General features: G+C 50.0%; 1 protein-coding gene across 1 annotated transcript; it reads left to right on the top strand.

Moving 5' to 3' along the window:
• On the top strand, positions 530 to 27,151 carry NOD2 (nucleotide binding oligomerization domain containing 2). The gene is given in 13 exon segments (NM_001314291.1): positions 530 to 988; positions 3,366 to 3,471; positions 6,383 to 8,198; positions 13,619 to 13,702; positions 13,912 to 13,930; positions 13,933 to 13,935; positions 13,938 to 13,993; positions 16,863 to 16,946; positions 18,942 to 19,025; positions 20,052 to 20,135; positions 21,942 to 22,025; positions 25,521 to 25,604; positions 27,079 to 27,151. Coding segments are annotated over 13 exon segments (3,036 nt in total).

Below are 27,706 nucleotides of genomic sequence, written 5' to 3'. Positions count from 1 at the left end.
CGTGGGGTTTCTCTGGTTGTAGTGAGTGGGGGCCGCAGTAGTGGCGGCCTGTGGCCTTCCCGGTGCAGTGGCTTCTTTATTTAGGGCATACGGTCTTCAGCAGTTGCGGCCTGCAGGCTCTTTGGTGCGGGCTCAGTAACTGTGTCAGGCTTAGTTGCCCTGCAGCATTTGGAATCTTCCCGCACCAGGGTTCGAACCGTGTCCCTTGCATTGGCAGGCGGATTCTTCACCGCTCAGCCACCAGGGAAGTCATAAACTTGTTAAACCAGGGATGATGCGTAGATGTCGCAGCTAGGGGCCTTAATTTAACTCCTGGCTGCTTCAGATCCTCTGTGAGACCACAAGCCAGTTTGCCTTCTCTGAGCCTCAGTTTGTACATCTGTACGATGGGGAGCTTGCCTTGGTAGTGTCTGAGGGTACAGCTGTGGCTGCCTTGGCCTCAGGGTGGGGCAGACTTGCCCTCTCCACTACCCTCCGCCTGCTTTCTGAGAAGCCCTGCGCTGACCTCTTTCTCCTCCCAGATTGTGAAATGTGCGCGCAAGATGCTTTTCAGACACAGAGAAGCCAGCTGGTGGAGTTGCTGGTCTCGGGGTCCCTGGAGGGCTTTGAGAGTATTGTGGACCGGCTGCTTTCCCGGGAAGTCCTCTCCTGGGAGGACTATGAGGGGCTTAGCCTCGTGGGCCAGCCCATCTCCCACTTGGCCAGGCGCCTCCTGGACACCATCTGGAATAAGGGTGCTTGGGGCTGTGAACAACTGACTGCAGCTGTGTGGGAGGCCCAGGCCGACAGCCAGCCCCCCGAGCTTCCCAGCTCCTGGGACCCCCACTCACCCCACCCAGCCCGTGACCTGCAGAGTCATCGGCCAGCCATCGTCAGGAGACTCTACGGCCACGTGGAGGGTGTGCTGGACCTGACACAGCAGCGGGGTTTCATCAGCCAGTATGAAACTGATGAAATCAGGCGGCCCATCTTCACATCATCCCAGCGGGTAAGCACTTCCCTCTTGGCTCGTCAGATTTTGGAGGAAAAGCGTGCTTAGCTATTGAGACTAGTTCGTGAAATCAGGCCTGTGGGGACTTGTGGGTCATAGTCCTCCTCATTTAAAGGTGCGTGTGTGTGTGCGTGCTCAGTCTTGTCAGACTCTTTGTGACACTATGGACTATAGCCCACCAGGCTCTTCTGTCTGTGGGATTTTTCAGGTGGGAATACTGGAGCAGGTTGCCATTTCCTTCTCCAGGGGATCTTCCCAACCCAAGAATCGAACCCAAGTCTCCTTTGTCTCTGCACTAACATGGGGATTCTTTACCTCTGTGTCACCTGGGAGCCAGCGGTCTTTCCTGGCCGTCCAGTGGTTAAGACTCCACGTTTCCACTGCAGGGTGCACAAATTTGATCCCTGGTCAGAGAACCAAGATCCCACATGTTGCATGGTGTGGCAAAAATTAATCAATAAAAATAAATAAGGTAGCTGGGAAGGTGAAAGTTGCTGTGGCCTTTTGGTATCATGCCACTTCTGATGCGAGATGCTGTTATGTGGTCGTGAGCATCTTGGATTCTGACGTCAGGCTGATGCAGGCTCAAGGCCTGTGACTTCAGATTTCTCTGTGGAAGCTCTCATTCCTTAATCTCTCCTGTCTCAGATTCCTCATCTGGGAAACATCAGTAAGGTCTTGGGAGAATTTGATGAGGTGAGCTACATAACCCTTAGAACAGTACCTAGCACATAGTAAGCACACATTGTGGAGAAGGAAATGGCAACCCACTCCAGTATTCTTGCCTGGGAAATCCCATGGACAGAGCAGCCTGGTGGGCTACAGGCCATGGGGTCACAGAGTCGGACACGACTGAGCACTAAGCCACCACCCAGCGCTCATCTGCTCACTGTCTACTACTGTCAGTTCTGTAACTGGTGATGCTCTGTACTTGTTCACTTTCAGTGCCGTCTGCTTCAAATTAACAGCTCAACAGATCACAAACATTTATTAAGTTAAATCTGTGTTTAATAATTAATTCAAAACACTATGTACTTACGTAGTTTAAATGCCCACATAGGACTTCTATATGAAATTGCATTAGCTCATAAACATTCAGGGTTATGATAACTGCCTCTGAAGATGCCATTCCACAAGAACAGAAAAATGTCTTTGGGGTATTTCTGAAGCTCTTGGTTTTGTTTTCTCCCAAAGAGTGACCCTCAGGTCTCCTGTAGTGCAGATGGAATAGTCACTAACAGCCCACTTTATGGATTGGGAAATTAAGTCTCAGAAAAGTGAGAAAAAGCTCACAGTAGTTAATGAGAGGGCCAGTGCTAAACTCAGGGTTTTGACTAATTAATTGAATTCATTAATTAGAATTAATTAATTAATTAAAATCATATGAATCTATTTTGATGCCTACTATGTACCAGTTTGTGTCTTAAAGCTTATTGTGCTGAGAACCTTGTACATAGTAGGCACTCAAGAAATATTTGTTGGTGAAATAATGAATTATTAAATGAATGAATGAACTGGAATACATTGCAGTGTTAGGATGGAGTGGGTTTACTTAATTTTTTATTTCGTAATAATGTTATTTTAAAAGATTTATTGGAGTATAGTTCATTTACAGTGTTGTCTGCTTTCTCATTTGAATTTTAAACATTTGCTTGAAAAATTAGTTCACATCAATTTTCGCTTCTTTTGGGAAGCTCTTGTGTGTGATTTATTGATAGCATCTTTGAAGAGCAAAATCACTGATGATGTTTGAGCAATGTTTTGAGGAGCCATAAGACTGCTCTAAGTAAAGGAATGTGTATGGTCTCAAAATGTCAAGAGGACTTTCTAGTTTTGATTTTTGTCTGTTTTTGAAGTATGTGTTAGGTGTTCAAGTGAGTTTAGGTAAAGCTGATTGAGACTCATGGAGTAAGCCTGCTCAAGGCTGCTTTAAAGTGTTCATAGTATTTATGTTCAGGTGTCTTAGGGCAGCTCTATCACGAGCGCACCTGAAACATACCTTTGTACCTTGTGCTCTAGTCCCTGTGGCGATTACAGAGACTGGAAGAAATCGCTACTCATTCAAGTGATTTCCATCTTCCAAGAATTATTTTTCCCATTCTTGTAGGTTTATAGATTTATGTCTTTTTCTCTTTTTTTTAAGTTGTTCACTCTTTTCCTTAAGAGGAAACCACATTGGATGTGTGTTCAAATGTTCACTTCACCACCTGATACTGCATTGGCTTATTTAAATGCATCTTACAGTACAGATGTTTTTCTGGCCTTTCACTGTGGTGGAAGAGAGCGGCTCATGGCATTGCCATAGTTGGTAGAGACCTTCTCACACCTCTCCATTGCCTTTCTGGATAAATAACGACTTTCACTTTCCTCACAGGCAAGAAGGCTCCTTGATCTCGCCACAGTGAAGGCGAATGGGTTGGCTGCCTTTCTTCTACAGTGTATTCAGGAATTACCGGTCCCATTGGCCCTGCCTTTTGAAGGTATATATGTGTTCTTTTCAGTTATCAGAAAAGGAAAGGAAGACTTTCAGATTCATGGTGAAGAGCAAAAACATCAGCATAAGACTTGTCAGCTAAAATCCCACTTACTGGCTGTGCAAACCTTCCTAAAACTCAGTGTCTCATTTTAAGGGTAACATCACCACTGTCTGGGGCTTCCTTGGTGGCCCAGTGGTAAAGAATCCACCTGCCAATGCAGGAGATGGAGATTTGATCCCTGGGATGGGAAGATCTCCTCAAAGAAATGGCTACCTACTCTAGTATTCTTGCCTGGGCGATCCCATGGACAGAGGAGCCTGGCAGGCTACAGTCTATGGGGTTGCAAAAGAGTTAGACATGACTTAGTGACTAAACAACAATAACAACACCAACACTGTCTCAATGGGATGTTGGGAGGATTAATGTGTGTACTATTAGGGTTTGCTTTTATTTCCTTTTACCCTGCAGAGTGATCACTTGAGCAGTCTTATCTTGAGAGCTAATACTGGCCTTTCTTACTGGCGCTTCTCTCGTTACTTGAAACACTTTTTGATGGCTGATATCTCTTGATCTCTGCAGTTTAGCTACTCATCATCAGAAACTTAGGAGCCAAATGGATTTAGATAATGTGATATCTCTCATCTCACATGGTCACCGACCCAACTCAGGAATGGGAGAGGCTCAGACAGCACAGCTCGAACATCCCAGGCATCCTGCCAAGTGCTTTATGTATGATGTCTGTCCTTGGCAACAACCCTGAGAAGCAGGTATTATTTCCTCCACTTTGCAGATATGGAAACTGGGGCAGGGAGGTTGAGTGACAAGGTAGGGGAGGATGGATCTGGTTTTAGACCATCTGCACCCATGCTTCCTCTTTTCTTGGGAGAAGAGCTCAGTGGTTTTAATGAGAGGATGCAGGCCTCGTGTGTCTTATTCTCGTATCACTGTCAGGAAAGCTCATTACCATCAAGGCCCCTTGACTTGTGCATGGTGCTGAGAGATGGATTTATCACCCTGGGCTCTGCCCCCTGAAGGAAGGATGCCTGGAAGCGTGTGCTTGGCATCTGGGTCTTCACCCTCTCACCTGAGAACAGAACGCAGACATCAGTACACGATAGGGGATGCACAGCTCCGAGCATGGTACCCTGCTTAGCCCTTGGTTAATATTTGCTATTGGTATCATCAACCTCAGCTGGCTGTTCATGCATGGTTAACATTGTGCCATGGCGCAAGATTCCTAAAGGTGACAGTTCCAAAGGTGACAATTGATATGTGTTTGTTTTTAAAATGAGAAAATTTCTTCCCCTGGAGAATTTTGATATGATTGTTGGCAGCTGGAAATCCTGCATGCAAAATCAGAGTATTAGGAAAAAATATATATTTTGCAGTCTCTATTCAATGCTCCTAGTTTATCCAGGTGGCATTAAGGGCAAAGACAGTCATCAGCTTTGGGAACAGAGAGGAAACAACAGTCACAGGGCCTGTCCTTTGAATGGCCATAAATACAGCTTCAGTGTGCTCATCGCTCTGTGAGAATTACCTTTTAGCCTTTGAGTTGAGAACAAATGGGTCAGTACCTGGTTGGGGGCAGTGAGGCTGTGATACTCTGTGGTCCTACCGCCTGGGGCTCTGGACCATCACTTCTCAATTTCCTATAAAAAGAACTAACCCCTGACCCTGGGAGTGGTTTGCTCATGTTGGTATAATATGAGGATGATGAAGGCAAAAGGTGAAGAGGCCAGCAAAAGATGAAATGCATCACCAACTCAGTGGACATGACCATAAACAAACTCTGGGAGCTAGTGAAGGACAGGGAAGCCTGGCGTGTTGCAGTGCATGGGGTCCCCAAAAGACAGGTATAACTTAGCAGCTGAACAACAACAACAAAAGGAAAAACAGCACCCCTGCGGACACATCCTAGACATGAGAACTTGTATTGCAGACAGTTGTATGAAGAGGATGGGGAAGTAGATCTTGATTAGGGAATATTGTCCAGGTCCTTGATCTGGGCGCCCCAGTGGCCCCGATACCATTCACTGCTGGCTCCACTCACATAAACTAGGATAAGCTTCCTGTCTCAAGGTCTTTAGTTTAATCACATCTGTCTAATCCCTTTTGCAAGTAAGTTAACATAGTCACACATGCTGTGAATTAGAACGTGGGTGCCTTAGAGGGGCCACTGATGTGCCTGCTGCTTCCAGTAATCATAATGGTAATAAACACCATTCTGTGAGAGTTACCGTTCTTCTAAACTCTGTTTTTTTTTTTTTCTCATTTCTTCCTAAAACAATCGTTCAAGGTGTGCTTTGTTCCCAGTTTTAAAGATAAGAATGCTAAAGCCAGAAAGGATGAGACGCTTGCTCAAGTTGATGGTAGACCCAGATTTCAAACTCAGGTATATCTGACTTCAGAAACTGAGCTCCTGCGTCCTTAAGCCTTCTGTTTCCCTTTAGAAAGAACAGCTGAGGCTGAGTGGTGAGGGGACTTGTCTAAGTCTACTGAACCAACATGGCGGGACAGACATCAAAATGCAGGTCTTCTGATCCCAGCCCGGTGCTCCTGATCTTCTCTACAGCTCTTTGCAATGTCAGTAACGATAATGGTGCTAGGCAATGTCTTTTGAGCACTTCGTGTTGGACATTGAACAAAGAACATTATCTTCATTGATCCACGAGTTTTTACATGGGTCCCTACCTGCAAAACATAGGGACCACCACTTTTTCCGTCCCACAGAGGAGAAAACTGAGTCTCAGGAAGGTTACATGACCAACCTCAAAGTCCATGGCTTGTGAGTGGAGAGCCAGGACGGGCACTGCCCATGCGTCACGTCTCATTTCCTTGAGGCAGCCCACCCCTCATCAGGTCCCATTTTCACCATGGTCCCAGCTCCTCTGTTTCTTCTTCTGTCTTCCAGATGCTGCCTGTAAGAAGTACATGTCCAAACTGAGGACCGTTATATCAGCTCAGTCTCGTTTCCTGAGCACCTATGATGGAGCAGAGAATCTTTGCCTGGAAGAAGTGTATACAGAGAATGTTCTGGAAATCCAGATGGAGGTGGGCATGGCTGGACCTTCGCAGCAGAGCCCTACCACCCTAGGCCTGGAGGAGCTCTTCAGCACCCGTGACCATTTTAACAAAGAGGCAGACACTGTGCTGGTGGTGGGCGAGGCAGGCAGCGGCAAGAGCACACTCTTGCAGCAGCTGCACCTGCTCTGGGCTTCAGGGCGGGCCTTCCAGGAATTTCTCTTCGTCTTCCCGTTCAGCTGCCGGCAGCTGCAGTGCCTGGTGAAACCACTGTCCGTGCAGACGCTGCTCTTCGAACACTGCTGTTGGCCCGACCTTGGCCCCCAGGATATCTTCCAGGTCCTCCTTGACCACCCTGAACGCATCCTCTTAACCTTCGACGGCTTTGATGAGTTCAGGTTCAGGTTCACGGATCGGGAGCGTCACTGCTGTCCGACTGCCCCCACGTCAGTCCAGAGTCTGCTCTTCAACCTTCTGCAGGGCAACCTGCTAAAGAACGCTTGCAAGGTGTTGACCAGCCGTCCAGGCGCGGTATCAGCGAGCCTCCGAAAGCACGTGCGCACGGAACTCAGTCTCAAGGGCTTCTCGGAAGAGGGCATCGAACTGTACCTGAGGAAGCGGCATCGCGAGCCTGGGGTGGCTGACCGCCTCCTCTGCCTGCTCAGAGCCACCTCAGCCCTGCACGGTCTGTGCCACCTGCCAGTCTTCTCCTGGATGGTGTCCAAATGCCACGAGGAGCTGTTGCTACAGGGCCGGGGGACCCCAAAGACCACCACGGATATGTACCTGCTGATCTTGCGGCACTTTCTGCTGCACGCTTCCCCCCCACCCTTAGCCACCCATGGCCCAGGACCCAGCCTGATTCAGCGCAGGCTCCCCACACTCCTGCACCTTGGCCACCTGGCTCTCTGGGGCCTGGGCACGTGCTGCTACGTGTTCTCAGCCAAACAGCTGCAGGCGGCACACGTCGATAGTGAGGACCTTTCTCTTGGCTTCCTGGTGCATGCCAAGAGGGTTGTACCCGGGAGTACAGCCCCCCTGGAATTTCTGCATATCACTTTCCAGTGCTTTTTTGCTGCATTCTACCTCGCCCTTAGTGCCGACACCCTGCCATCCTCGCTCAGACATCTCTTCCAAGGTCACAGGCCTGGAAGCTCGCCGCTGGCCAGGGTGCTGCCCAAATGGTTCCTGCGGGGCTCCCGATGCAAAGAGGGCAGTGTGGCTGCTTTGCTGCAGGGGGCCGAGCCACACAACCTCCAGATCACAGGGGCCTTCCTGGCAGGGCTGTTGTCCCAGGAGCACCGGAGCATGCTGGCCGAGTGCCAGGGCTCTGAGACGGCCCTGCTCCGGCGCTGGGACTGTGTCCGGCGGTGTCTGACCCGCAGCCTCTGCAAGCACTTCCGCTCCATCCCACCCGCCGTGCCGGGTGAGGCCAAGAGCATGCACGCCCTGCCCGGCTTCCTCTGGCTCATCCGGAGCCTGTACGAGATGCAGGAGGAGCGGCTGGCGCGGGAGGCTGTGCGCAGGCTGAACGTCGGGCACCTCAAGCTGACCTTCTGCAGTGTGGGCCCGGCCGAGTGTGCCGCCCTGGCCTTCGTGCTGCGCCACCTCCGGCAGCCTGTGGCCCTGCAGCTGGACCACAACTCTGTGGGCGACATCGGCGTGGAGCAGCTGCTGCCTTGCCTGGGCGTCTGCAAAGCTCTTTAGTGAGTGATGTTGGGTGATGCTGGCTGGGCACTGTGGGAATGCTGCCATCCTGGTGCAGGTAGGGGAGCCCCCTTTATGCTGGGAGCCAGGAGTCCAGGCCCAGTCTCTTTTGTGCAAAGACCTAGCAGAGATCCCTCCCCAGTCTGCACCTTAGATTCAACTTATGATAAGGATAGTCGAAATTTATGGAATGGCCCATGTGCCAGGCACTGTATTACACTTTCCCCAGAATTGCCTGCTTTAATTTATTTTTAAATATTTTTTGCTCTGTGAGACAGGTGGGATCTTAGTTCCCTGATGAGGGATTGAACCCATATCCCCTTCATAAAAAGCATGGGGTCTTAACCATGGGACCACCAGGGAAGTTCCAGAATTATCTTTTAATTGCAGCAACCACACTGGGCTGTAGGAAAGGATGTTATTATCCCCGTGCTATGCGTCCTTAGTTGGTTCAGTTGTGTTTGATTCTGTGACCCCGTGAACTGTAGCGGGCCAGACTCCTCTGTCCATGGGATTCTCCAGGCAAGAATACTGGAGCGGGTTGCCATGCCCTCCTCCAGGGGGTTCTTCCCGACTCAGGGGTTGAACCCACGTCTATGTCTCCTGCATTGGCACTGATGCCACCTGGGAAGCCCTTATTATCCCCAGCATCCTTGATTTGAGGCTCTGAGAAGCAAGGTAACTTGTCCAGGATCACACAGGAAATGGCAGAACTGAGATTCGCAACTGATAGCTTTCTCGTTACCAGTCTCTGCTCCCCACAAGCAACCTGTGTTATGGATGGGCTTCAGAGGCACCATGGCAGCCTTGAAGTCACAGGCAAAGTTTGGTGTAATATGTGTCTGTATTAGGAACTACCCTCAAATCAGAGGTGACTACACCCCATGAGAGATTCATTTTGATTTTTAAAAATTTATTTATTAATTTATTCTTAATTGAAGTATAGTTGATTTACAATATTGTATTTGTTTTAGGTATACAACAAAGTAATTAGTTATATACACACATATATATGTCTATATATTTTCCTATTCTTTTCCGTTCTAGTTTGTTACAAGATATTGAATATAGTTCTCTGTGGTATACAGTAAGTCCTTATTGTTTATTTTATATTTGGTAGGGTACTTCCCTGGTGGCTCAGATGGTAAAGAATCTGCCTAGAATGCAGGAAACCCAGGTTCGATCCCTGGGCTGAGAAGATCCCCTGGAGGAGGGCATGGCAACCCACTCTAGTTTTCGTGCCTGGAGAATCCCATGGACAGAAGAGCCTGGCGGGCTATGGTCCATGGAGGTGGCAAAGAATTGGGCACAACTGAGCGGCTAAGCACAGCACGCAGCGCGGCCCACTGTTAATCCCATACTCCCTTGAGAGTCTTCCAAATTCCAATGAGATGGAAGTTTGGAGACCCAAGAGATAGACTGTGGCCACAGAGTTCCACCTGCTTTTTACTTCTTTATGTAGTGCAGAGATTTTAACCTGGTCTTACTGCTCTCAGCCCCCATCTGAAGTTGTGAGCTTTCCTGCTTAGGAACGTCTGTGCCCCGCCCCCGTGGGCCTCTCTCCATCCACGGGCCAGACGAGGGCAGAGAGGTGCCCAGGTCAGGTGGCCAGCATGCTGCAGGCTCCCAAGTTGCCTTCCAGCCTTGAAAGGGGATTTCTGCTCCCTGTGTTAAATCTCTGAGAAAGCAGAAGTTGTAACTTAAAATCGACTCGCAGCCTCTCCAGGGCTTTATGTCTACTCTGGGGGACCTTATATTTACCCTGAGCAAGGAACAAACCTCTCCTTGACTATATTAGGGTGGCATACCCCTGGACTAAAGCAGGGAGACTTTTTTCTCTGTGGAGCAAGTACCTGGATATCTATTAGAAACTGTGTGGTGGCTTTGGTTATCAGGACATATTTCTAAACATAATATAATAATAATGTTGCATGTAACATATCACAGAGAGTTGATATGTGTATGTGCTGTGCGGTCCTCAATCGGTTCAGCCGTGTCTGACTCTTTTTGGCTCTTTGTAGCCCACCAGGCTCCTCTGTCCATGAGATTCTCCAGGCAAGAATACTGAAATGGCTTGTCATGCCCTCCTCCAGGGGATCTTCCCAACCCAGGGATTGAAGCCACGTCTCTTAAGTCTCCTTCATTGGGCAAGCAGGTTTTTTTTTTTTTTTTTAATCACTAGCACCACCTGGGAAGCCCCTAATATGTATGTGATACAGTTAACGTATGTGGTAAATATGAATATATAGGGAGGAAGCTGTTGGGAGATTTGAGGAGAGTTTAATAAAGGGATTTCTCTGGGATTTCTTTGGAAGGAATGATGCTAAAGCTGAAACTCCAGTACTTTGGCCGCCTCATGCGAAGAGTTGACTCATTGAAAAAGATTCTGATGCTGGGAGGGATTGGGGGCAGGAGGAGAAAGGGACGACAGAGATGAGATGGCTGGATAGCATCACTGACTCGATGGACGCGAGTCTGAGTGAACTCTGGGAGCTGGTGATGGACAGGGAGGCCTGGCGTGCTGCGATTCATGGGGTCACAAAGAGTCGGACACGACAGCGACTGAACTGAACTGAACTAATAAAGGGAAGCTTACAAAAGCTTGGGCAGGAGTTAGGAAGAGCAGAGAGGGATGATGCAGGCTCCTGGGGATGAGGGTGGAGTAGGGATAGGGCTGTTAGCCTCCTTAGGCCTGAATGAAAAGAGCCGACTCATTGGAGAAGACCCTGATGCTGGGAAAGATTGAGGGCAGGAGGAGAAGGGGACAACAGAGGATGAGATGGTTGGATGGCATAACCGATTCGATGGACATGAATTTGAGCAAGTTCTGAGAGTTGGTGATGGACAGGGAAGCCTGGTGTGCTTCAGTCCATGGGGTTGCAAAGAGTCGGACAGGACTAAGTGATTGAACACCAGCAACAAGGCCTGAAGGGGTAGGGGTGGGCTACTGGTTATTGGCTGAGAGGTGGGTGTGGAGAGGGCTGCTTGGAAGGATGGAGGCCGCAGCAGCCTGGAAGGGCAAGGGCTGGAGGTAAACCCTGGCCCTTCCTCTCCTCCTCACTCTTGCTTTAACCCACAGGGAACCCCCAACCAGGGTGTCTATAGGAATCAGCCCCCCAGGACTGACAGCCAGGTGGAGAAGGGGAGAGTGGGTCTGGCTGGGTATATGGATCATGACAGCACAATTCTCTAGCTCCCCAGGAAGGAGGAATCATCATATTTTTTTCACTCAGGAATTTCGAGACCTGTCTGTGGGAGCTGTTTTCCTGATAGAAATATGAACGAGCATTTGGATAGTGGACCCATAGTTCTCGAAGGGGTCCTTGGACCCCAGGAGGTCAAGAGCCTCTGGTCTGGATGATCCTCAGTAGATGGATCCCTAGAATGAGTGGACCCCTTCTCCTTGGCTGGGAAACGTGACTCCCACATGGCCTGAAAGGGTTGGGTCGAGACTGGGAGCCTGCCTCTATTTTCAGAGAAATGTGAGAATGGGCTGGTTATAGTGTTCAGACCAGAGTGTGCAAAGGGGGCTTGTGGCAATGCAGGTTCTTGGGCCTGTTCCCAGAATTCCTATTCTGTAGGTCTGAGGTGGGGGCCCTGGAATTTAAGTTTTTAACAAAGTGATTCTGCGACAGAGGCCACACCGTGAAGACTGCAGGTCTGTGGGAACCAGCTTGAATTTCCATTAGCAGTGAAAGTTCCTGACCAAGTTCCACCACACTTTGCCCTGCACACACTTAAGTACTGAAACCGCCATCACTATGGGGGAGAGGCGGGTAGCAACCGTGAGCCTGCTGAGTGGGCATTTCCTGTGTGTAGAGGGACAGACAGAGAGAGAAGGAGTGAGGGAGGTGGGCAGAGAGGGAAAAGGAGACAGAGACAGGAGGGAAGGAAGTGGGGAAGAGAGAAAGGGCAAGAGAGGGAGGTTTCTCTCCCACGGCACCACACTGTGTCTCTCCCACTCTAAGTTGTTTCCATGCCAACCGAAACCCTCAGGCTCCAAGAAGCCCCTACACAAGGTGCCCCGTGCGTGCAGATTTCTTGAGACCCTGGTTCTGACTCTAGGGCCATGGCTTTCAAAGTTTTCGGACCATGACCCCACGGTGAGGGAGAGTGTAAGCGAGCACCCAGACAGGTCAAACCGAAATTTCACAAAATGACTTTCTCTTACTAACCCTGGCACACTTTGCTCTCTTTTTCCTTCCTGCTCTGTTTCCAGTTTAAGAAGGCTGCTCCAGACCTTCAGAGTTGATTTCATGACCCACCCACGCATGAATCTGACCTAAGAGCCCCGAGCAGGCTGTAAGGGAGAGGCCGCCTGACGTTGTGGTTTACAGGAAACTGTGGAGCCAGAGCGACTGAACACCACACACACACAACACACACACACGCGGAGCTGGAACACATAGGCTCTCATGAGCATCATAATAGTACCTACTTCATCAGATTAGAGAGCATTGACCATCAGTATTATTGGGCAGTACTCCATACATCTGAGCGATCAGATTACAGGTAGCTTTCACTCTGTGCCAAGTGCTCCCAGGCCTCTATGTGCACTGTCTCTTTAAATCCCCAGCAGAGCCCAGTGAGGCTCGCTTTACCTTCCTTCCTTTTTCACCGGTGAAGGGACCAGCAAATAGCTAGTCAAGTGACTGTCCAGGATCAGAACTTTCTTTGAGGGACTCCGGAGAGCCTGAGGTGTTAACCTTTAAGTCAGGCCCCAAGCTGACCAAAAGATGCAGAATCACGGGCACAGTGAATAAAATACACAGATCCCTGAGCCCCGCCCCACACTTGCAGACTCACCAGCTCTGGGGAGGGGGCCAGAGAGTCTATTTTAGGAGCACTATATGACTGATCTTGTGATCAGGTGAGCTTTGGGGAACACCATTCCCAAAGAGAAATGTTGGAAGGGACCTGCCAGGCAGAGGCTGGCTTGCAGGAGTATTGACATAGGGTGCGTGCTCATTTCCAAAGTCTTAGCCACTTCTGTCTGATTTTCCATCTGGTCGCCTGGATGGTGGTAACCACCATGACCCCCAGTGGTGGCCTGTCTAGTTCCCTGTGCCTTCCCCATGCTCCTTCTCACCGCGAAACTTTCGCAATGCTGCTTTCTCTTTTACAGAGCTGAAAACAGTGCCTGCAATTAGGTAGGGCCTTCTTAAGGATTCCAGTGTTCTTTAGTAGAGACTCTCGATCCCCACTTCCAAAGCCCTCCACCCCACCAAGTGCATGACATTAGCACCCTGGCTGGGCATGGGGGAGTGTCCACTTTTCTGGGGTGCTCTGTCCTTGTGGCATTTCCCAGAAGCTCAGAGGCTGGCACTTCGGGGTTAAGTAAAAGTCTCTTAGGGGGTTTTGTCCATTTTTTTCCCCTCTCTCATTGGCTCTGTGTTCAGATTTCTTTGTTTTTGTTTAGCTTGCGAGATAACAACATCTCAGACCGAGGCATCTGCAAGCTGGTTGAACATGCTCTTCACTCTGAGCAGCTGCAGAAGTTAGCGTAAGTCAGGCTGTGGACATTGGGCCCCGTGTCCCCAGACTCAGCCCAAGCCATGCCGCCTGGGCAGCAACTGTGAGCGAGTGATGGGCTGGGATGTTTGCATGGCCAGGGGGCACAGGGGACTCCTGAGGGAGCCAGTGACCGGGGTTGGGGTGGTCACTGTCCACTATGCTTTATCTCCATGTCTCTTCTCTCTCGGAACTTTCCAGTCTGTTCAACAACAAGTTGACGATGCTGTACACACTCCATGGCCAGGCTCCTTGCGTGCAAGCAGAACTTCTTGGCTTTGAGGTGAGCCTGGGGCTTCCCTACTCCTGGAGACTTTCGTCCCCACAGCTGAGTCAGTTTGGTCTGGTCTCGCCCCGTAATGGGCATATGACCTTACCTCGCTGAAAACAAGGACAGTGTCTCGTTCTGAACAGGGCTTCACTGATGCTATGACCTCCCCAGCAAACTCTGGACCATCGCTGCTGAGGCTTCCTGCCGTTTGACCTTTAGCCCCCAGGACTGAAGAGGGTTTCCAGGACCTTTTTTCTTCCTTGTGTCTCAGAGTGTCACTGGCTCTCTGGGGTGATCCATTCCTTGATGGTACACTCAGCATGCATTGGGTCGGGGTAAGAATGCAGCAGTCACTTGCCACCACAGAGGCAGCTAGTTGCCAAAAAAGGTGGGTCCAATGCTGAGCGTCCCTGGTGGCTGACACAGTAAAGAACATGCCTGCAATGCAGGAGACATGGCTCCAGTCCCTGTGTTGGGAATATTTCCTGGAGTAGGAAATTGCTATCTACTCCAGAATTCTTGCCTGGAAAATTCCGTGGACAGAGGAGTCTGCTACAGTCTATGGGATCACAAAGAGTTGGACAGGACTGAGCAACTAACACTTCACTTTCTAGTCTGGAAAGGCTGAGTTTCTGCTGCTCTCCACCCTCTCAGCCTCAAGGGGAATCTCTTTCCCATCTGACACCATTGCATCATCCCCCAAGCTGGTCTATGGGTTGGCCCAGCTTCTTTTTCTCTTTGAGATGTTCTTGCCTCCTGGGTTTATGAGGCAGGGTGGTTGTTGTTCATTCGCTAAGCTGTGTCCAACTCTTTGTGACCCCATGGCCTGCAGCACGCCAGGCTTGCCTGACCTTCACCATCTCTTGGAGTTTTCTCAAACTCATGTCCATTGAGTCTGTGATGCCATCCAACCATCTCATCCTCTGTCACCCCCTTCTCCTCCCGCCCTCAATTTTCCCCAGCATCAGGGTCTTTTCCAATGAGCTCTTCACATCATGTGGCCAAAGTATTGGAGTTTCAGCTTCAAAGTGAAGAATTGCTTCCATGCATTTGGGGGTGAGCTGCCATTTTAAAATTGTTGACTCCGTCTCTGGCAGGGCCATTGAGGCCAACACCAGAGGCACCATTCTGTACTGAGGACTCTCTTCTGCCTCCACCACCTGCCACCCTCAGCTCAGGAAGCCAAGAGCAGCAGTGGCCAGAGCTGGGCTGGTGCAACCTCCAGGGAGGGCTGTAGGGTAACAAAAGGTGCTGCTCCCAGAACTTGAGAGGTCTGTGTTTTGGGTTAATATAGCATCTCAGTTGAGAGCAGGGCCCTGGAGCCAGACTGACCAAGGTTTGGATCCAGCATCCCTGAGACTTGAATCCTCACAGTGACTTCTGTTTTCTGTGTCTCTGTTTTCCCTTCTATAAAATGGAGAAAGTAATTACAGCTCATAGCTCATAGGTAGTTGTGATGATTAGAAAGTAAAAGTTGCTCAGTCATGTCCAGCTCTTTCTGATGCCATGGACTGTAGTTCATGAAATCCTCCAGGCCAGAATACTGGAGTGGGTAGCCTTTCCTTTCTCTAGATGATCTTCCCAACCCAGGGATCGAACCAGGGTCTCCTGCATTTCAGGCGAATTCTTTACCAGCTGAGCTACCAGGGAATCCCAAGAATACTGGAGTGGGTAGCCTATCCCTTCTCCAGGGGATCTTCCTGACCCAGGAATTGAACCAGAGTCTCCTGCATTGTAGGCAGATTCTTTACCAGCTGAGCTGCCACGGAAGCCCTCTGACGATTAAACAAGTTAATACACATAGAAAGCTGGCATAGTATCCCAGGTTCTTTCCATAGTGGACTTAGTGCCCTAGAGATGGTGGATAAATCACAGAAGTCCTCAGCGTGTTGATCCTGTTTGTCCAGTCCTCCACGGGAGGATTTGCTGAGGGAAATCCCTATGGGGGGAAATTGGGAAAGGGAGCCGGAGGGGGAGGCTGGGAGAGCCGCAGGTCTGACCCTGAGGGGGAGAGAGAGGGAAGGAAGCGTTGTCAGGAGGAAGCATCTTGGACCCCAGTGCAGTTTGGAGAGAAGACAGAGGCTGCTGGGGAGTCCTCCAGCCAGTGTGCCCGACAGAGGAGGCTCAGGTCTCCCAGTCCTGGGCTGGGAGCAGCCCGTGGGAAGCAGGCCTTGGGGCAGAGGGAGCACTGGACTTGCCAGCACAGCAGCTGGGGCCCTTGGTCACCCAGGAAGGTCAGAGGTCTGTCAGCTTAAAGTGAATGAAATTTCTTTGAAAGATGAAACCGGCAATATTATTCCAGGAAGCCTGGAGCTGTGGGTGAGTTCCGGGGGACCTCCCTGAAACTCTCTGAGGTGCCCGAATTTTGCCGAAACCCTCTCCTCCACCCTTGCCTGAAGGCTTAGCAGGATCCCTTTCTTTCTTTCAGCCACCAGAGCGCCACCCCCCAGGCACTTTCAAAACAGGTAGATGCCACCTGCAGCCACCGTGGATGGGGCAGGCTGCGGGAGGAAAGCAGGGTCCAGCGCCCGCCCGCAGTCAGAGGAGAGGGTGGAGGAGTGAGTCACTCTCCCTCCCTGGGGAAGCCACCTCCCTGGACTGTCGTGGTTCCTGCTCCTACCTGTCACAGCGCTTTGCAGAACAGGCCCTTGCATGCCTCTCCCCTTGCTGGTGGAAAATGAAGTCGCAGGAGCATTCAGTGAGCCCCCGAGCTGCAGCAGCACACGCCGCGTCTCCAGCTGGAGCTGGAGGACTGGTCCCTGTTTCTCTGCCTGGGCCACACTCCCTGTGCACCCCCCTCCCCAGGCCCGGGTCTTGGGGCCCAGTAAGGGTCCTCCTGCCCTGCTCTCTGTCTCAGTCTCTCTTCTGTCTTCCCTTCCAGGCTAGGAAACAACCACATCACGGCCGCGGGAGCCGAGGTGCTCGCCCAGGGTCTCAGAACTAACAACTCCTTGCAGTTTTTGGGGTAGGTGGGATTCTGGGGTAGAGGGGCAGCACGCAGGGGTTGAGGGCTTGTGAGGATTTAGGAGCCTGTGAAACCAACTCTTCAGCCCCAAGATCTCCGAGACAACCCCCACCCCCTCACCCCCCCTTCCGCCTCCACCCCCCCTCCCGCCTCCACCCCCTGCCCAGGCCTGCAATGGGGAGGGAGAGCGTGGGCGGCCCTTGTTGCCTCTGCCTTGCTTTTTGCTCAATAAACAGGAAGCTCAGGATGTCAGGGTTGGGGGAGGGCAGAGCCCAGAGCAGTGGCAGGAAGCCCTCTGGTCCTCCAGAGCGCTGGAGCTGTGTTTCTTACCTTGGTCTATATGTGGGAACCACTGGGGAGCTCCTGAAGAAGGCCACTATCTGCCCCAGGCTAATTAAATGAATTATCTACATGCAAGGTCTGGAATCAGTAATGTAAAAAAGCTTACCAGATGATGTGCAGCCTGGGGTGAGAGCCAAGGAGAGAAGGAAGTGGGGAAGTTTGGACCCTGGACCTTGGATGGGAGGAGGCTGCACCAGGTCCTACAGAGCCCTGGCTTCCTGTGGGGTCATGCCAGGCAGGGGAGAGGGGTCGGACACAAGCGGGAAGGGCAGTCCACAGACCTCAGGGCCCCAAGTGGGGCTTTCTCTGTTTGCTGGGCAGACAGGCTTGTACCTGTCCAGTCCCCTGGAGCTTCTTTCCTGTTCTGTCTTGCCCTGGTGTAAACTAGGGTCTATTTGAAAACAAAACAAAACAAACAAAAAAAAAAAATGGGGATTTTAGAACCCAAGACTGTAGGAAGAATGACTTTAGAGCCTAGGTGTTCCAACTCATTTTACAGACAGGCAAGTTGCCCATGGGCTCTGTTTGAGCCCCGAGTGGGACTGTGTTGCTGGAGAGAAAAGACCTTGTCCAAAACGCATTAGTAGCATCACAGAGTATAGGAGAGGGTGGCCTCGGCCCCCACTGAGCTCCTTCCTTCTTGAGATCACATCTGGGGTGTTTAGCTTTCAACACCTGTTTATGAAGGTACCTGTCTGGGCTTGGTCTTGTGCTAAAACCCTCAAGCACTATCACGTGATACAAACTGTTATGTAACTTGTTTTTTTTCTTAACACTGTATTATTATACTGTATTATAACACTGTATTATTTTGTTCATATCCCATGACCTCACTTTTAAAAAGAATAGCTGCTCAGTATTCCAGGGGTTTGATGTCGTGATGTGTTTAGTTAGTGTCAAGCACACTTTAGGTTGTGGGCAGGTTTTTGCTATTACAGTGTCACACCCTGGAGTGTAGAGCGGTGCTGGCATGGGGCCAGAGCTCAGTAAATGTTCACCTTATGAGTGAAAGTGCAGTGAGCATCCCAGCCCTCTCTGCCCATGTGGGCATCTCCGGGTCCATCCTCACTTCCCACATGGGAAATGGCCAGGTGCCAAAGTATGAGCTGGGCTCCATCTTTGAAGGGGGTGTTTCCCAATTAGGGTGGGTCTGAGGAGGAGAAGCAGAAGGTGAAGGAGCTTGAGGCTCCAAAGGAACTGGAGGCTCTGAAGGAACTGGGGATGTAACAGAGGAGCAAGAGATGAAGAACTAGTGTATGGAAGAAGAGTTTGCCTTGTTCTGGGTGGTCCTAGAGATAGCGAGGGACTCCTGGGTGGCAGTGAGCAGAAGCAGGTCTAACCCAATGTCAGGGAAAATGTCACAACTGTGACTTGGCATTGAGAATGAGTTCCCCATCCCTGAGAATATGCACTGGGTGGGCCTCTAACTATTTTGAAAGTCTGATTTAAAGAAACTAAAAAGTCTAATTGAAGTTTTTCCATCCCTCCAAAAAGATGGAGGCAGGCTCACTTTGCTGGGACCTGAGTCCCCCTGAGGTCTTTCTGGGACTGAGGAGTCCTGCCCTTCTGCCTGGGGCTGCAGAGAGGAGGGGCACGTGTCTTGAACACAAAGCAGGTTCTCACTGACACTGTTTATTCTGTTGAACCTTTCAGGTTCTGGGGCAACCAGGTGGGTGACGAGGGGGCCCAGGCCTTGGCTGCAGCTTTGGGTGATCACCAGAGCTTGAGGTGGCTCAGGTAAGCCTCAGAGTTCGTCCCGAAGCTGGTGGGGGAAGCCAGTGTGAGGAGGGAGGAGCTTGGGCCAGTTTTGAAGGTCTGTGAACTTTATTTTCACCCTGCTGTGCTAGACAATGGGATGAGAAGGAAAGAGCACTGGAGTTGAAGTCAGGACACCGGAGTCTTGCTGGGTGACGTTGGATCCCTTTTCCTCTCAGGAGTCTTGATTCCCTGTCGGTACTCAGAAGATCTTGGGCTGGATCAGATAGTTTAGTCGCTCAGTCGTCTCCAACTCTTTGAGATCCCATAGACTGTAGCCTGCCAGGCTCCTCTGACCATGGGGTTCTCCAGGCAAGAACACTGGAATGGGTTGCCATTTCCTCCTCCAGGGGATCTTCCCAACCCAGGGACTGAACCTGGGTCTTCCACATCTTCTGTGTCTCCTGCATTGCAGGTGGATTCTTTATCCACTGAGCCACTGGGGAAGCTCTGAACCAGATACACTTTTTAAAAATCATTGTTTCCTTTAGGCTGTCCTGCGTCTTTGTTGCTTTTCTCTAGTTGTAAAGAGCCGGCGGGGGGGTGGGGGGTGGCTGCTCTCTGGTTGCAGTGCGGGGGCTTCTCTTGTCCTGGAGCACGGGCTCTAGGGCACGCGGGCTCAGTGGTTGCTGCACGTGGGCTCTAGAGCACAGCCTCAATAGTGTCATAAGGGCATATGGGATCTTCCTAGACCAGGCATTGGACCCGTGTCTCCTGCACTGGCCGGTGGAGTCTTTACCACTCAGCCACCAGGGAAGCCCTGGATCAGCTACACTTTATCTCAAGAGTCAATTCCAGTCTGTTAGTGGGAGCTGCTCAGCAAACCATGTTGGGAAGGATTCTAAAAAACTGCTTCTGGACTTAATGAAAAAGAGCACTGCAAAGGATTAGTCTGAAATGGAGCAGACCAGGACTTGTGGCAATGTGTGCCGTGCATTTTGCCCTCCTTGAGTTATCTTTGAGGTCCCTCACTGCTCTGACATATTTTTGTTTTTTGACTACATCCAGCCTGGTGGGGAACAACATTGGCAGCATGGGTGCTCAAGCCTTAGCATTGATGTTGGAAAAGAATATGGCCCTGGAAGAACTCTGGTGAGTTTAGGGGATTCATTTCACTAGGGAAGCAGACACCAACCTTTTTTCATTCTCTGGCCTCATCTGTGGAAGCTGATGTGTGTATAAGACAAAGATGGATGACTGAGTGATTGGGTGATTGTGTTTGTCTTTCCTAAGTGACATGAAGTTTATAGAGCCTGGCTAATTCTTTTCATTGAATTTTTTAAGCCAGTATGATTGGTCTGTTGGTTTGTGAGCTTCCTCCATGGCATATAATAGTTCAGAGCACAGACTCTGGAGTCCAGCAGGTTGAGCTTCAAGTCCTGCTGTGATCTTAAGCAAGCTAAGTAACAGTATCTGAATCTCAGGTTTCTTACCTGTAAAATAAGAGTATGGATGCTTTCAGCTATTACATACTTTTGTGAGAATTTAATGAGATAACACCTGTAAGTAGCTTTCTATAGTGTCTGGCATATGTGTAAGCGCTCCATAAATGTGAAATTGTAATAGGATAGTGTCTCAATGGACATGAACTTGAGCAAACCCCAGGAGATAGTGAAGGACAGGGAAGCCTGACATGCTGTAGTCCATGGGGTCGTAGAGAGTCAGACCCGACTTAGCAACTGAACAACAGCAAATATTTCTACGACTCTTGCTGCTACTACTACAATGATTGCTGTTGCTACTGCTCCTAGTGTTTTGCTGTTTCAAGGCGAATGTGAGTGCCTAAGAACCCCCGATATGAGAGTCAGGGTCATGGGCAAGGTGGAATAGTTTGGGGGAGGTTAAAAGATGAACCATGAATCATATTTATCCTGATTCCAAGCTTTCCACCCTTTAGATGCCACTAGTCTAGCCTTCTTATGACATACTCTGGGCAGTTCCAAATTGTATCAAGGAGATAAAATGCTGAATGTTTGATTTTTTTTCCAGGAAGCATAAAGATACTGAAACCTATTGAGCATTGCCACAAAATGGATATTGCTGATGGTTCTTGACTGTCAGTAGGGTTCACTAGCTCAGCCAATGTACCGTTGAGTATATCCTGATTAGGCTCCACAACTTGGAAATCCTTGTTAGAGAATTGCCCCACTGTGAATGTATTGGTTATGACTACATTAGGCTGTATGAGATGGAAAACCTCCATCTAAAGTAACTAAAATCAGTAAAGAATTGACTTAAAAAAAAAATGTACATGCAGTTTGGAGGTAGGCAGCATACGGCTGCTATGGCAGCTACATATGCCCAGCAGGAATCTGAACTCTCTCTCATTTTGATCTGTTACATCCTCAGCATGTGGCTTTGTTCTCATGGTTAGTTGCCTCGTGGTTACAAGGTGGCTGCTGCAGCACCTGCAGCACTCCTGTATTTCAGTTTCAGCCTCTGTATCTAGGAAGAGCAAAAGCCTGGCTCTCTACGTTTCAAAGAGCATTCACAGAGTCCCCGTCTGTCAACTTCTCCTTATGTGTTGATGGCCATGTGGATGTCCCTTAGCCAACTCTGGCTGCAGTGGAGAGTGGGAAATGTAATTCTTTCACCAAGCACATGGCTGCTCCAAATGAAATTAAGCTTCCATTAAGAAGAAAGAAGCAGAAAATGGATCTTGAGTCACCATGACATAAGGGAACTTCTGTGAAGGAGCCCTGGGGCAAATTCTCTCCCAGAGATGTCCTAGAAATTGAGGACCCTTACACTTTGCTTGACCTGTTTTTACTTTATTGGTTTTCAGATGTTGGATATTCTTAATTGACAGGGGTGGGGCACATGGGTTCATTTTTATTGGCATCATCTTATATAATAAACGTCTCCAGTTAACTGGGTTTTCGCCTTTATTCTTGCCAGCCTGGAGGAGAACCACGTCCAGGATGAAGGTGTATGTTTCCTCGCCAAAGGACTTGCAAGAAACTCAAGTTTGAAAGTCCTGAAGTAAGGAATCTGTAAGCAGGAGCTAGACAGTAATGATTGGCCTTGTGAGGGGGTGTTTCTGAATAAGAAATCTGGGTAGCTTCCCAGCCTGGCTAATTCACACGAGGTGGCCCCCTAGAAAACAGTCTTTCGGGGTCCTCCCGAATACAGGCAGGGGGTAGTGAAGTGAAGCTGGGGAGGAAGAGTAACCAGAAAAGGGTGTCATCAAGTTGGTGATCACTGGGGACCACTGGGGTGCAATCCTGTGGGCACGAGGCAGCGGAGGTATTTATCCACCAACTGTCTCTCCTTCATGTATTGAGGCGTACTTGTGGGGATATTTGTTTTCCGGTGCTTCTGGCTTGCCCTGACCATGGTTAATCATGCTCCTGGGGTCCGCAAAAAGATCTCCTACAGAGGGTGGTGGTCTCCCCAGCAAGCAGCCCTCAGAGTTAGAGGTGAGAGCTGAGGGAATATGGGTGGGGTGCCCACAGCATCTGCTCTGTGGCTTATAGGACATACCCTTTTGCCTCTCCAGGAGTCTTCCCTTACTTAGACAGGAGATTTCTGATGGTCATCTCCAGTGGTTCCTCTTGGTGTGTGATTGATAAATAGACAGGCATTTTTGCTTTTACTCATATGTGCATGCATCCATTTATATATTGATCCAAGAAATGTTTCTGGAACACCCACTCTGTGCCAAGCTCTGTTTGAGGCACTGAGGATAGAGGGATAAAAAGGCCCTGCTCACACAGCTCTTAAATTTGAATAGGAGACACAGATAATGAGCAGGTCAACAAATTCATGAGATAATTTCTGTTAGTAATATGTGCTCTCAAGAGAATTCAAGAGAGAGATGACAGGAGAGGGCAAGGTAGCTGCTGCTGGGCAGGGCCTCTAAGAAGGTGACTTAGGACTTGAAACCTGAATAATAAGAAGGGTCCTGCCATGCTGAGATCTTAGGGGTATGCATTCCAGGTGGGCAGAACAGCAAGTGCAAAGGCCCTGTGGCAGAAACAGGCTTGGTGGTTTTGAGAACAGAAGGAGGACCTGTGAGGTTGAACTGTAGTGGGTGGTGGAGTGAGGCAGAGGTGGGAGGAGCTGGCCATAGCTGCCTTAGAGCCCTGGGAAAGAGCTCAGAGTTTATTCTGAGGGTGTTGAGGAGCCTTTGGTTTTAATGAGGGCAGTCATGTAATCTGACTCATATCATCCAAAGATCATGCTTGTTGCTTTGTGCAGAACAGGTGGAGGGAAGGTAAGATGGAGGCAGGGAGACCAGCCAGGAGACCCCTGCAGTCTTCCAGGCCAGAGATGGAGCCTGGGCCAGGGTGAGGGAGGGATGCCGGGCACAGGAGCTTGGGAAGCTCCCTTGAGGGACCAGGGAAGTGATGGCAGGACCACTGGTGGCGGACTCGGTGGGCAGGGACGCGTGCCACAGGGAGACAGATGGCAGATGTGAGCAGGAGCCCGGCCAGTGGTCACCACAGGCTCGTGGAACACCACACCAGCCATGCTCCCAAAGGTCTCATTTCCCAGGGACATCAGGGCACCAACAGATGGCTCCTTTCTCTAGAGGAGAGTGGCCCCTGCCCTGGCAGACATGGCCCGGGGAAACACTTGCCTCCCGAGACAGGCAGACAGCTGCCTCTGGGAGGGCGGCTGCTTCGCTGCCAGCCCGCCATCCACTCTGGCAGCTCTTGTTTGTGTTGTTCCACAGGGGCTAGGAAGTTGCCAAATGTTTGGGGAAAACACTTCCACTCATCACGTGGGTGATGCTGGGGCTCGAGGGGCCTGGGTGAAGCCTGGGTTTATCTGAGCTGGGATGCCAGGCTTTGCACACGGTGAGGGGCCCTTGGCGATACCTGGTTGATGACTGACCAGGTGCGGATGAGGCATGCTTGTCCTCCGTCACTGTCACAGGCTTACCCCGCTTGACCCCCACAGGTGTTAGGCAATGGCAGCCGCCAGGCCCCACGCTGGCTCGGTGGGAGTCTTACAATTCAGCAACGCTGAACTGTATCCTCCTCCACTGTTTCTCCATAAAAATTGAGTTTCTCACCGATCTTAAAAAAGAAAATTAAAGCCTACATTCTTCTTCTGGGCATAATCTCTGCCAAGCGTTGATTAAGAGCACAGGTTCTGGAACCTAATGTCTGGGGTTTGGCCCCAGCTTCACCATTACCAACTGTTCCTACTTGGACTGGTAACTCAGTGGCCTCAAGTGTAGATAGGGTTAATAATTGAACCCTCCTCACAGGGTTCCGAGCATGCGCAGAGGTGATGGAGGGTATGAGCGGTGCATAGTAAGAGCTCAACAGAAATTGGCTGATGTTATTATTAGCCCTGCCTTAGGTCAGCATCTCAGAAGTTCCTGACATTGTTGAGGGGGAAGCCAGGTAGTACAGATTACCTGGAAGGACAGCAGTGAGCAAGAAGACGGGGCAGGGACCCTTGAGCTCTCTGTGCGATACAGCAGCATCCCACTAGCTGTCTGTCTAGTTCTTGTACTCCATAGTTGCCTTAACAATGTTGTGTAAGTTTCCTTTGTACAACAGTGTGAATCAGCTGTATGCATACACAGGGCTTCCCTGGTAGCTCAGCAGGTAAAGAATCCACCTGCAATGCAGGAGACCTGGGTTCGATCCCTGGGTTGGGAAGATCCCCTGGAGGAGGGCATGGCAACCCACTCCTGTATTCTTGCCTGGAGAATCCCATGGACAGAGGAGCCTGGTGGGCTGCAGTCCATGGGGTCACAAAGAGTCAGACGTGACGGAATGACTAAGCACAGCACAGCGTGTGAAGCTGCTCAGTCGTGTCCAACTCTTTGTGACCCCATGGACTGCAGCCCACCAGGCTCCTCTGTCCATGGGATTCTCCAGGCGAGAATACCGGAGTGGGTTGCCATTTCCTACTCCAGGGAAATCTTTCCAACACAGGGATCGAACCGGGTCTTCGGAGCTGCAGGCAGGCTTTTTACCATCTGAGCCACCAGGGGCTCCAGAGCACAGCATATGCATACATATAGTCCCCCTCCCCTTGAGCCTCCCTCCACGCCCCATCCTGCTCCTCTAGGTCATCACAGAGCCCTGAGCTGAGTTCCCTGTGCTCTACAGAAGCTTCCCACTTAGCTGTCTCTTTAATTCTTATACTTCACGAGGTGGGTACTCTTTTAGGCTCCTTCTACAGATGAGGAAATTGGGACTCATCTGCTTGAAATGAAAAAAAGAAATAGTGTAAGGTGGATTTGAGCCCTGGCACTAAAATGCATGTGTTTTTATTACTGTGTTAGCTCCTTCCTAAGGGAGCAGCTACTTAATACTCATCTGGTGAATGGAGGAGAGAGGGGTACATTTCACTTTGTGGATGAATTCATTGGGAAGCTCAGACAGGAAAGGGACGTACATGCTGAAAGGGCAGGTGGGCTTCAGGAGTCCAGCCCCCAAAGCCTCTTTTAATTGAATAGACTAGCCAAACAGCAAGCATCCTCAAAGTTCCCCATTCTGTCTTCCTCTCTAGGCTGTCTAACAACCACATCACCTCCCTTGGGGCAGAGGCCCTCCTGTGGGCCCTTGAAAAGAATGACACCATTCTGGAAGTCTGGTAAGACCCCTGGCAGGCCTCTTTAACCTCTCTGAGCCTCGGTTTTCCAACATATAAATTGAGGTGAAGGGAGAGAGGAACTTTAGAATTTCTAAGATCCCTTATGACTCAGACCTTCAGTCCTGTTCTGCATGGGATGAATCTGGTTCCCTGGGAAAGATATCTTGTTGTTTCTAAGCAGGGACCAACTGTCTCGTTTTTAAATTGTGTTTGTTCAGAAACGTCTCTGTTCTCGGCAATCGTGTGGGATTTGGGGTGTGGTTGAAAAAGGAAACAGAGAAAGGAACTCCGTTCCTGCCCCACCACTGGCCATTACATCTGACTTCTTGGGTCTGGGCAGCTATATGAGACCCTCTACAGTTTTAGGTGGATGTTACAGTGTTTCCAAGCCTTTATTTGTAACAAAAAGCCATGTTCCTTCATGTATTTGAAAAAAGTACTGCGTCACAACTTCAAAGATTTCTCCTTCTTCTTCCCAGGGATCTATTTATTGCTCAGATAATAGAAAGATTTCCCCTGATTTAACATTTTATGAGTGAATGTTGCTATATATGTTTCAGGCACTGAGCTAGAAATCAATATTTTAAAATGAGGACATTTCCCTACAATTTTTCTATCTTTCAGAAGTTTCTCAAAAAAGCTGGCAACTCTGGACCCCAATTTAGAATGGCAATAATTAAGCAGAGTAGAGACCAACTGACCCCATTCAGCCAGGTTGACCTTCTCAGGCTCACCCCAACCCCGTTGAGCTGTCTTGGACCAGTCCCCTTTGGCTGCTGTATATTACATGCCTCGTCCCTGAAAGCTCCTGAACCCTGCTTTAAATATGCAGATTTGTCCTTCTCTCAACAAGCAGATCAAGGCAGTAGCAACTGTAGCTATCAAATGATGAAGTTAAAAATAAAGGCTTCTAAAAATCTGTCCTGCGATAGGAAGATTTTCTTTTCTGTGCGATTGTGTAATCCCTCTAGGCTGTGAGGGCCTCGATCTTGGGTAGAGAGTGGGTTTTTTTTTTTAAACCATTGCACAATACTGAGATATGTCACATTCTGTGTCCAGGGGGAGCAAACCGACATCAGGTTGATATTTTAAGAGTTCTGATGTTACTGGCAGAGCTTGGGAGGACATTGGGACTTGCTCATTGCATTCTTGACAGCTTCTGCTGTTGCCTTAAAAAGAATGGCCGGCCTTGAAGAGTCAGGGCTGGCTGGGCCCAGTGTGGACTCTGCAGAGTCACGGAGGCTTGTTAAATCATGCACAGTGATTCATGAGCTGCCCTGGCTAACAGAGGGTAAAACCTGCACAGACAGCTCTCCCAGGAGAGCTGCAGCTGGGCAGTGGCAGGGGTGAGGGGTGGGGAGGGGCAGGCCATCCAGGCACAGGTGTACAGGCTTACAAAGCAGCAGCTTCCTGATCGAAAGCACAGCTCTGGTCCAGTCCTCACTCAAACCTCTCTATGCTTTATCCCCTTCAGGCTCCGAGGAAACACTTTCTCTCCAGAGGAAACCGAGAAACTCAGCCACCAGGATACCAGACTCTTGCTCTGATGTCTCCAGGCCAGCGTTCAGCTCAGTTTGGGAAGAGGCCATGGGTTTGGATCCCAGGATGGGACGACATCTGAGAACAGCCCACTCAGGTGGAACCCGGATCTGCCCAGGGCCAACCCAATAGGTCACCTTTGTTCTAGCACAGGAAAGCACATCAGTGCCCTGTGGAGTAGACTTCCCCGAGTCTCAACTTTGCCATCAACTTCTTGCCAAGATTCAATCCTGGGATGTTGAAGAGGGGCAGCCTGCCTGTATAGGATGGGGCTGATCTCAAGTCAAGGTGACCTGCGTCAGGGAGGCCCACGGATGCCACTGAGTATTTATGGGTGTAGGAGCTCCCCACGAGGAGGGATGCTTGGGAAGTAACTGTTTGCTTTGTCTTAGCTCGTGGTCATCCATCAGGTTGTTCTCTACATCAGGTCTGTCCACTCCTCCTGGACCCTTCACATGGCACTTCCTCTGTGGTTGAGATCCGGAATGTAGGCATTCTCACCTTTGATCTTTCCCTTGTACCCTGGCCCTGCTCCCACCTTCCCATCCACCTCAACCCTCCCT

The sequence above is a fragment of the Capra hircus genome, chromosome 18, assembly GCF_001704415.2.
Source record: "Capra hircus breed San Clemente chromosome 18, ASM170441v1, whole genome shotgun sequence".
Lineage (NCBI taxonomy): Eukaryota > Metazoa > Chordata > Mammalia > Artiodactyla > Bovidae > Capra > Capra hircus.
This window is presented reverse-complemented; position numbering and strand designations above follow the sequence as displayed.